The sequence below is a fragment of the Lolium rigidum genome, chromosome 6 (genome assembly GCF_022539505.1).
Source record: "Lolium rigidum isolate FL_2022 chromosome 6, APGP_CSIRO_Lrig_0.1, whole genome shotgun sequence".
Classification (NCBI taxonomy): domain Eukaryota; kingdom Viridiplantae; phylum Streptophyta; class Magnoliopsida; order Poales; family Poaceae; genus Lolium; species Lolium rigidum.
The window spans coordinates 78,374,014-78,385,048 of NC_061513.1; the positions used below are offsets into that span (position 1 = coordinate 78,374,014).

General features: G+C 44.5%; 1 protein-coding gene across 1 annotated transcript; it reads left to right on the forward strand.

The window, feature by feature from the left end:
- The first annotated feature begins 2,711 nt into the window (after positions 1-2,711).
- On the forward strand, positions 2,712-3,393 carry LOC124659898 (protein GL2-INTERACTING REPRESSOR 1-like). Its single transcript, XM_047197711.1, has 2 exons — positions 2,712-2,818; positions 2,985-3,393. The coding sequence occupies exon 2, from the start codon at positions 3,016-3,018 to the stop codon at positions 3,391-3,393; it is 378 nt and encodes a 125-aa protein (XP_047053667.1). The 5' UTR covers positions 2,712-2,818; positions 2,985-3,015.
- Positions 3,394-11,035: the final 7,642 nt, after the last annotated feature.

The following is an 11,035-nucleotide window of genomic DNA, read 5'->3' on the forward strand; positions in this document are numbered from 1 at the left end:
GAAAGTTTTATAGTACATAGAGGATGACATGCGGGTCCCAGTTAGCAGCAGTGGTATCACCGTTTGAGAGGCGGCAGGGGATCGAAAGAAAAAGGCAAGTGACCAAATTTGAGGTGCCAAAAAAAACTCCAAGAAAAGAAAGTTGATTGCACATAGAGGATGACATGCGGGTCCCATTTAGCGACAGCGGTCTCAAAGTTTCCAAGGCGGCAAGGGATCAAAAGAAAAAGGAAGTAGCCAGAAATCAGGGGGTCAAAAAACATCCAAGAATAGAAAGAATTTTGGTTCATAGAGGATGACATGCGGGACCCATGATCCTGCATCGTAAACGGCTCGATCGGAGAACGTTGAACGAGATGGCGCGATCGAGAAAAAAAACAATGCTAGAGAGGCTGCCATCTGGGCCCTACATCCCTCGGCGGTGCGGATTTGCGTTGACTCGGCCGGCGAACCCGAGATTTCGAGATGCACCACGTCCCGGGCCACCATACGCGACGTTTTGGCCGCTTTCGTCGGGCTAGGTGGCCTCAAAAACGAGAAAAAAAAGTTTTGACATGCACCACGGAGGGACCAAAAATCGTCGGCCATGGTACACCAGCAACCACGGCGCGACTTCAACTTCGTCGGCCATGGCAACTTTTCTTGTAGTGATCATTCTGGCTTCCATGATCCCATAGCCAATTTATTCAGGATGTACGATCTGCAAAGTCTAACTAGATAGCTTGAAGAAGGGTGACATTAGCTAAAGACGGACCTTCCTAGCGGGTAGTTAGGGTTTGGCAGCGTGACGCGTGGCAGCGCGTAAGTTCCTTCCGCATGATACACCCCCCCCGCTACGTACTTGCGGTCTAACTGGATAGTTGCTAAGTAAAAACGGGCACTGAGCCATGTTATGCAGCCCATTTGATTACCGGAACTCGTTATCTATTCCTCACGATAATGGTAAAAGCCATTGTCATCAAAATAAATGTTTGGATGATGAATGTCAAACATAACGTCAAATATGACTTGCTTACCAACTGTGAGAACATCAAAGTGATGCACCTCTTCTCCATCCGTAGCAAAATCTTCAACTCCTTGCATCTCCGCAACAACATATTCTACCTTTTCCATCTCTGCAACAACCTCTTCTATACCTTGCTTCTCAGCACCAACATCTTCTACCTCTTCCATCTCTGCAGCAATCTCTTCTACACCTTGTATCTCTGCACCAACATCTTCTACCCCTCCCATCTCCGCAACAACATGTTCTCCCCCATTATTCATGATGTCAAATTCACCTTCAACATCCAAAAGGATGAATAATGTCAAATTCATCTTCAACATCCAGAAGGTTATTCATGCCATCGACCCATGCATCAAAAACATCTTGCAAATCGAACAACCAATTACATACAAATTCTCCATGAAAATATGCAATTTTTTGGATTACTAGTAGAAGTAGTAATGCAATGTTGATCCTTTATATTATGTTATTTTTCCCTAAACTGTGTTTCATGTTGTGGTTCGTTCGATGAAAATGTCAAATGATTTATAAGGGTACGTACAATGGGGTGATGTTAGCCTTCTCTTACGCTTGCCATGTCAGATTTTTGCTTAGTTGGAGGAGAGAGAATGAAGGGAGAGAAGTTTGTCTTCCCTTAGCTAAGAGATGATCTCTTATGAAATAAGAGAAGATATTTTCCCCATTGTACGACTTATCTTCCCTTAGTCACATAATTTCCTACTAAAAATAATTAATTATCATTTATTGCAAGGGATAATAAAAAGAGATAATGCATTGTACGATTATATTTATCATACTCTCTAGATGACATGGACTGCTAAGAGAAGACCTGTCTTCCCTACCATTGTACATGACCTAAAATGTGCAACTTTTAAATTAGCAACAAAGTAGGAAAACTGCACATGATCTCAGCGATAGCTGCTCTCAAGAGCGGGATTAGCGGCGCAATCCCAGGTATCCGTGCAAAAAAGAGTAATAAAGATAGCTCCCGGTGGTGGTGCACATACTTTCTAGTAGATCTTAGAAAAAGCACATATGTATGTTTTGTAAAATCAATTCTATGACGTGAATTTGTTATGCCTTGCAAGACTCCTTAAATTACGAAATGTTCACTGCCAAGATTTTGGGAACAACCGCGACCTAGCTCTGAATATTCATTGCATTTTTTGTGAGATCCGCATTCATCGTCAGATAAATAAAAAATTTCTTCGTCACCTAAAACTATCCACAATGAAAGTATCACGTAGTATCATGCATTTTATGCATGTAAAAGATGACGTGGCACTGTAATTAATAATAAGAGAGATGATAATAGTAGATACTGTATCATATAACTAAAAAGTTTAGTGTCAAATAAATTTTGTACATAGATTTGCATTGAGATTCTAAAAATCTATAAATGCAATGAGAATATTAGACTATTATATGATATACCGTTCATCGAAGAGATAGTATCATGCAATAGTACTATGCATGATGAATATTCATTGTGATTAGTCTAAAAAATAGCCGCACTCAATAATAAAAAAATATAACACAAAACTATGGCGGGACACCGTCCAGACTCCATACTTGAAGCGGATTGACCGGAGCTTAAATGGCGGCTGTTCTCGTATTAAAGATAACCAGCACCACCACCTTCCTCCACCTCAACCCCTCCTCATTACTATATAACGCAGCTAGGGGGAGGCGCATGACAAATACTCGTACCTAGCAGTAGTTATACGCAACCAAGTGGAGAGCTCCAATCCACCAGCACGTCGTACTGTTCCCTCACTCCGACGCACAATCTTCAGCTCGATCAAGTCCAAGGTAATGCGCGCTTCGTGTCCACTTCGTGCTTCCACTTCGCGCAATGTGTCACCCACGCCGGCCGCGTTCTCGTTAAATATATAGCGGCCAGCGCTATACACTTTGTGCTTGTGAGCTGATCTCTGACTCTGAGACGCTAATCCCGTCGTCGTGAAATCGTGTGCAGCGAGAGGGGGCGACGGTGGTGATCGTCGAGGATGAGCAGGAACGGCGGCAAGGTGTCGAAGCTGGAGAGCCTGAGGCTGAGCTTGTCGAGGGCGCGGGGCGGCGGTGGCGGGCAGTCTTCGTCCACCACGGCGCGGCCGGGAGGTGGCGGCGGCGGCGGAGCCAACGCGTCGTCGCCCCACAGGCTGTCCTCTTCCTCGTCGTCCACGGCGTCACCGCCGAGCTCGTGCGTGTCGTCGGAGGGCAGCCCGGACGCGGCGGCCGGGCCGCCCATGGTCCTGGCGGGGTGCCCCCGGTGCATGATGTACGTGATGCTGTCCCGGGAGGACCCGCGGTGCCCTCGCTGCCACAGCGCCGTGCTGCTCGACTTCAACGACGATGAGCAGCGCCGCCCACGCCAGCGCCGGTGAACCCGTGCGCTGATCTCAGCTCAAGTCGTCGGCATCGTCGTAGCTTTTACCATTTGAGATCGAGTTAATTTTTAGCAACGCCTCGGAGAGAAAGATTGATTTGTTGGCTCGCGAGCCGGAAGGAATTATTTCATAGACCTGTTCTTCCATGCTGTGAGCGCTGGTCGATCCATGGAGTTGGGTCTAGGTAATAATTTCGTGTTTTAGGGTGTCTTTTGCAATTCAATTGTTTGGTATTCAACGGAGCAAAGGATTTTAAGTTTATTTTCTCGTGAACATGTGATTGGATAGCCCGTTGTCCTGGCATATCGACATAAATATGCTCAAGCAATGTGCAGTTGGCGAAATGTATATGCGCAATTAGTTGTAGTGGTTAACTCGATTCTTTGGAGCGTCTTATTAACAATGTGTCACATGAGTAGGGTACTCTACTGCTTTGTTTGCAGGGTTTAACTCTAATACCTGCCGTGAGGTTTAAGCTCTCTGACATTTAGCTCGTATGACCAAGCCCACAAATATTAGGATTTTTTATTTTCTTTTGGTGATTATTACAGTACACGAAACAGGCACATGCCCACGCCCACACAATCACATCTTATAATCAAACACTAGAAACACGGGTACTAGCTAGTACTCCCTCCGTCTCAGTTTACTAGTCGTCGTATCTCTAGGTTGTCAATTTAAGCTATATAATTTAAATTATATAATGTAAAAATTATATCATTAGAAAATAGAACATCTGAACTTTCTGATGATATAATTTATAACATATAACTAATAACTATTGATAACTTGATCAAATTTGCGACCTAGGCGTACGCGCATGCCTTAGGGTATCTCTAACGGGGCGACACATATCGGACACCCAAAAGTGATCGTGAGCGTCCGTTTGCGTCGCACCGTGGATATTTTTTCCGCGCGTCCGTTTGCGTATGGTTGTGCTCCCAGTGGGACGACCCATTTTTAGATTTGCAACATATTTAGAAAAAAACATAGAAAGTAGTACATTCAAACTATACAAAGTAGTTCTAGAAGCCTAGACTACTTACTGCCTAACGGGCCGGTCCCGTCGTTGCGTCGCTCCCTCGTCTGCTTCTCCGCCGCCTCCCGTGCGGCCGCTAGGGCTCGGTGCGCCGCCGCGTCCTCTAGCAGGCACTGCCGCAGCCTCGCGTTGGCGGCGTCGTCCTTGAGCGTCTCGAAGGACTCGACTAACGCCCTCTGCTCCGCCGCCTTCTCCTCCGGGGTAGGCGCATCAGGGTCATCGGAAGACCATGAGATGTCGGAGTCGGCGTCCTCTACGGTTGCGGCGGCCGACACCCTGCACTGTTCCATCTCGACGTCGAACGCCGCATGGGCCGCCCGCTCCTCCTCTGCTTCCTCCTCCGCGAGAGCCAGGGGCCTCGCCGTCCCTGACTGGGTCGAGGAGGTCGTCGGTGCTATCGTCGTTGTCGAACTCCTCGTCGGAGCTCGAGGCCGGGGGAGGTGGAGTGGGAGGTGGAGGTGGAGGTGCGGCAGCCTGCCCGCGGCCGGCGCTGCTCATGTTGGCTCCGGTGGAGGCTAAGCGGCAGCGGCGCTACGGTGGAGTTTATGCGGTGGCTAGGGTTTAGTGGGGAGGAGATGAGATGCTCGCGCCCTTGTTTATATAGATCGGAGGCAGGGCGACGGCCGCGGCACGCGTGTCATCGCCGTTACGTCGTGCGTAGAGGTAGGCGACGGCCGCACACCAGCGAGGCATCGCCATTTACGCGGCCGCAGACTGCCGAAGCGACGCCTCGGCGCCGGTACTAGCGCCACTAAGAAGACGCATCGACGCTGGGTCACTGACAGGCGGGCTAGACGAAACGTCCACCAGACGCGAGCGGACACTTTGCGTCCGCGCAGCGTCCGTAGAGACGCATCCGAGGCGCATATTTGGGCCAGGTTTGCGTCGTCGCGGACGGTCCGGTCACTTTGCGTCGCCCCGCTCGAGGTGGTACGAGACACATTTTTCGACCTGGCGGACGCAAACGGTTGCTCAGCGTCCGTTTGCGTCGCCCCGTTGGAGATGCCCTTATAAACTGTGAGAGAGGGAGTAAGATAAATTATAAGAATATTATTAAATCCCTAGTGAAAACATTTAATAAGATTCTAGTAAAAAATAGGTCTTTTGCACCGGTTGGTAAGGCCTATATGCACCGGATGCCCAACCGGTGCAAAGGATCCGGTGCAAAAGCCCCCTCCCTTTAGCACTGGTTCAGTTGCGAACCAGTGCTAAAGGGTGCACCACGTGGCGGCTGTCGGGCGCCCGAGCGGGAGGACCTTTAGCACCGGTTCGTAATACGAACCGGTGCTAAAGGGTCTGCCGCGGCAGGAAAACGTTCCAAAACGCTGCGCGGTAGAACCCCGCTACCGTAAAAAAATTTCGAATTATTTTCTACTCCCTCTTTTTTTATTTTTTTTCCAAAATTTCTAATATTTTAGTTATTTCACAAGTTTAGTCTCTAACTACCCTTATCTCTAGTCTAATTAATTACTCGTGCTCAAATTTCCCGCTCAGTCACCCATCCTCCCACTACTCTAGCACTATCACGCTTAACTTCCAAGTGCTTCAAGCGCATGTATATGATACTAGTATCATATCAATCATATTAACATGTCGGTCGATATCATATTTCTTTATTTTTCGAATTTCAAATAATTCGTTTAATAAACAAAAGTAATGTTGTAATAATAATCTTGAATAAATAAATAAACATTAACTTTATAATTTGTATTATTTTTAATTATTTTCACTTTTTAATATTTTTTGCCAAACCTAAAACCTGAAAATTTGAAAATCTTATAATTTGCTAAAAGTAATAGTAATCTTTATGCATGATGAAATTATTAATTTTTATTTAAATGAAGTAAAAAAAAATATATAATCCTAAATTTCTAGAAAAAAACTAAAATCTTTGTGCTTTCATATTTTTATCTGGGATTGAGAATCGAAAAATTGGCTAACCGGGTAAACCCTGGTGAATTCGGATGTAACTTTTTACCATTTTTCAAACCTTTTTTGCAAAAAAAGTGAAAATTCAAATTTGTTAATTTTCCCTAATATTAGGTTGCATAACATACAAGAATTTGAAAAATTTTTATTTTTTGAATTTTCTATAATTTTTTTTCTATTTTACAGTGTTAAAAAAGGTGATCCATGGGGTGTGGAGGGGGGGGGGGGGGGGTGCGTGGGGAGCAGAAATACTGGTGCTAATGCCGCGGCTGGTCCCCTGGACGTCCAAACCGCACGAACCGGTGCTAATGACCCCTTTAGCACCGGTTCGTACCAAATCCGGTGCTAATGCTCTTTGGAGGAAAAAACCAAAGCCCTCTTTTCTACTAGTGAACAGAAATGTTCGGTATGATATAATACAAAAATATCTCCAAATTATGATATGATCGTGGAGCTAGGGCGTCCATCTCTATCAGTGCCTTGTTTGGCACGATTGGGTGCAAACCCTCAGGCCCTAATCAATCTTTGGTTGATATGGAAATGTCTAGGGTCCATAGAATATGCACGTACAATAGTTCATCACTATTACCGTCAATGATGTGTGCAATGCTGAGCAGCACATCGCCATATCCAGTGGGGCTATCATGTAAAAACCTCTGCAATGCTAAAATTTGGTCCAAAATGAAGTTATGTGCCCAAAATCTTGGTGCTGAGTGGAACATAAAATGGTTAAATGTGGCCCGCTTCACAAAGAGATTGGAGTTCGAAGAAAACACAAATACTCTAGAAATACGACTGCAAGAAAATCTCAAGACTCGTAAGCGGCTCGAGATCGACTCCTTTCAGCTTGACTACAAAGCGGTTCGAAAAGAAATGAGCTGAGTATGAGGTCTTCTAAATCTCGATTGGTAAACGAGCTAATCTCATGCTACACTAGGTCACTCGATTTTAGCTCCGTAGCTTCAAAAAATATAGGTACATGTATGATGGATTACCTTATATGTTACGAATGAGATTTGATTCCTATCTTTGTTGCCAAAGTTTAGTCAAAGTTTAGGGTTCAGAGCGAATAAGCCAAGCTTCTTTGAAGAAATTATATTTTGTTCTCTTGATTGGGACAATATTTATATTATAATGGTGTTTACGTGTTCTAATAAGATGGTAAAATTTCTTGCGACTATAGGAAAATATATTGTCATGCATATTAGCTCGAAGTACCTCGAATTTGACTCGCGATTGTTACAAGTCTAGTTTGAAACAACTTTTACGGATCAACTTTAACTGAGCTTAATCCGAAATCGCTCGAATTTTAATAAGAGTTGATTCTTTTTGATAGTTTAATATGAGCTGATTGGAGCCTAATATAGCTGGTTCGAGCGTCTCGTTTGCAACACTTTGAACATTCCAATTATGAAGCTAAAGGACTAATGATAAAAACTAACAAATCACTTGAGTTCCGTTAAAAACACCTCGAATGCTCTCAAATGCCTCTAGTTATGCCAGATCTAACGGTCTTCCCCCGCATGCCATCTTCCCACAATCGTCTAGTAACACCCTCTCTATTCCTAGCACGATTAACAACTCTTTATTCTTTGAAACAGAGATAGTACAAACCAAGTATGAACCACCATTTACAGCTTGATTTTTAACTCAACTCACACAAATTTGAATATGAGTTGATTCTCTTTGAGGGTTTAATATTAGCTGATTTTTTTTGAGAAGGGGAAACATAGATATGAGCTGATTGGAGCCTAATCTAACTCGCTAAGAGCCAGACTCCTTTGCAACACTATTTAGGACCTTCGGATTATCAGACTAAAAAACTAATGATAAAAACTAACAAATCACTTGAGTTCACCTTTAAAAATATCTGGAATGCTCTCAAATGCCTCTAATCACGCCAGATCCCACGGTCTTCTCCAACATGACATCTTCCCACAATCGTCAAGTACCATCCCCCTGATCCTAGCACGATTAAACTAAGAGAGTCACCTTCGCGACACCATCGTTCTGAGCTGTCTCCCACGTTTTGACAGTGAATCTGCCGGTGACAATGAACGATTGCGAGTTGGGGGGAAAATGCCGGTGGTTAGAGTAGAGATCATTCAAAGAGCTAGTATAGCCGATTAACTTCAATTCGCTTTTAATCCGCATGAATGCGCGAGTAATTGGGGACAGTTGTGCAGCGATGAGAGCGGGAGTCAGTGCGATTAAACCCCCGCTTCAATGCACTGTTTAGCTCGTTTGGATGATGAAGAAGAAGAAGGCGCTCTGCTCGATCGGCCAGATGCGGACGCTGTTCTGATTGCCATGGAGAATTAAGTCCGGGTCTCCGCCTAACAATGTTGCCAACTGGAGACGTTGTGACACTGGTATTCAGTAGTACCAGCAGTACTACGAGTACTGGCGGTACTTACGACTTCCAGGTACTGGTGCCGGCGTTATGTGCGAAACCAATTCGTCAAAGAAGGACGAGCCTCGTTTCGTTTGTATTGTTCACTTCAGTTTGCACTGAATAACTATGCTCAGAAGACTTCACAGCAAAATTTGAAGGAGTATCACATTCGAATTCATAACAATATTTGAAGGAGTATTGAATCAAGTAACTATGCAGCACGGTGTAGTACTACACAGCAGCCGAGTGCACTGAAGCACGGATGAGTGATCCTTAAAACCTCCTCCTAAAATTGTCAGCTACTGACCTCGCGATAATTATAAGTGTTGAATGCCGTATAGTGCCCAGAGAAAACAATTAAAGGGCTCATGAATCGCGGTTGTTGCGTAGCCAGGGTTATTACCCTAGGCCCGTCTGATGACCTGGTGCGGCCGGCCATGTAAATGGAGGTAGGGTGGCGGTGGTCAGTGTGCCACTTAACATGCTGACAACAGAGCCAAGTACTGCGTAGCTCTCGCTGGTTCCATAGCTGTCCTTGAGTACGGCCTACTTAAGGGAGCCAGCAATTGATTCCGTCTTCAACAACACACGTACGCAAAATAAGCGGGAGGTGCAAACCAGAATGCGGCTAGCAAAATGATTGTAATTTTATAAACTCAAATTTGTTTAGAATTCGGTGGAAGTTCTCGACGTCTGGGAAATATTTGGCAGATTGGATTACAGACCACACATCAGCTCGGTCAACTCCGTCACAACTACTGATCTGTGGGTAAACTAAGTGACGAAGGAGGTAAATAATCTGAGGCAGGCCGAACTCTTAAAAAATGATGCAAAGATTAAAACATTTATGAGATATTAGTGTTATATATAGGATTCTAACCCAATCACTTATAGAACAATACGAATAGAAACACAATGAATTTTATGTAGAATCTACAATCAGGCCAATAATGTTTTTTTTAGAACACATGCCAATAATGTTAGCTCAATGGCAAAGCTTTGCTATTTTTCTTTTGAAATTCTTCTAAAATCCTTCTAAAATTCTATTGATCAAACCTTTTGAATATCCCTCACTCAATGTGCAACTCGGTCTCGATGATCTTTGTTGCCCAAAAATCCCATTCAATTGTTGCCGTCTCTACAAGTAAAAGCAAAGCCAACTCAATGAGGTGATAATATAGTCGGAGGAAACGAGTTGTGCCTTTTAAATATCAAGAAGCTCTAATTTTTTCAATTATTTACGTATGAACAATAAATAGCTCAAAATTATGAGAAATACAGATTGGCTCTCGGGTGCCACACACCCCCATACTTGGAAAAATTTAAAAAATATAAACAAGAGGTTAAAAAAATCGAACTTTTTTGGAAATCAAAGATGATCAAATATTGTACTTGAAACAAAATATTTCCCTAGTAAATTACTTTTATTGTATCCTGGGTAAAAAAAAAACACGGAATACCCCATGATCACGTACTATTCACTTTATATTTGTCATAATTTTGTCTTTTCCCCTGGACACCATGGGAATCATTTCGTTTCCAAACATTTTTTTACGAGTACAAACTTGATCATCCTTGGTTTTCAGGAAGATTCATTTTTTGAACTTATTTAAATTACTACATTTTTTTGGGTGTATGGGGGTGTATGGCACCCGAGAGCCAAAAATCCGTTTCCTCAAAATTATTCACATTGAACCTTATAGTAAACCATGAACCTTGAACCTAAACCATAGACACAACTTTGAAGATATATACCCTTATCCCTCGCGCCGGCGACATTGTCGGTTCGCTCCGCCTCCGGTGGCCTTAAAACCTTGGAGGCATGGCGAACCATGACCCCTCGCCAACGGGAAGGTTCTTGTGTTTTGTTTAGGTTATTTTCAGTCTCGAGATGGCGAGGAGATGACTACATCTTAAAATCAGAATTATCGTTGCTTCTCGAAGGTGCGTCTAGCACCGGCGGAGGATGTGTGGAGTTGGAGTCCTAGTTGCGAGAGGAGTGAAGTGCGGGAGAAGGCGATATGGACTTGGGCCGGTTACTCTAGGAACGATGCCAACGGCGAAATGGGCCCTGATGCAACAACAAAAAACACGGACGGGGCCTTAACTGGGCCGGGTAACGAACGGACCCAACCAGTCCCGTCGTTGCCGAGCTCCATCCTCCCCGTTTGCCTGTGCCCTGTGGCCTACCCCGAGCAGCGCCGCCGCCCTCTCTCCGCTCTCCGCATCCGGCTCCTGTCGTCGGCGCGACTCGAGCTCAATCTTAGGGTTCTCCA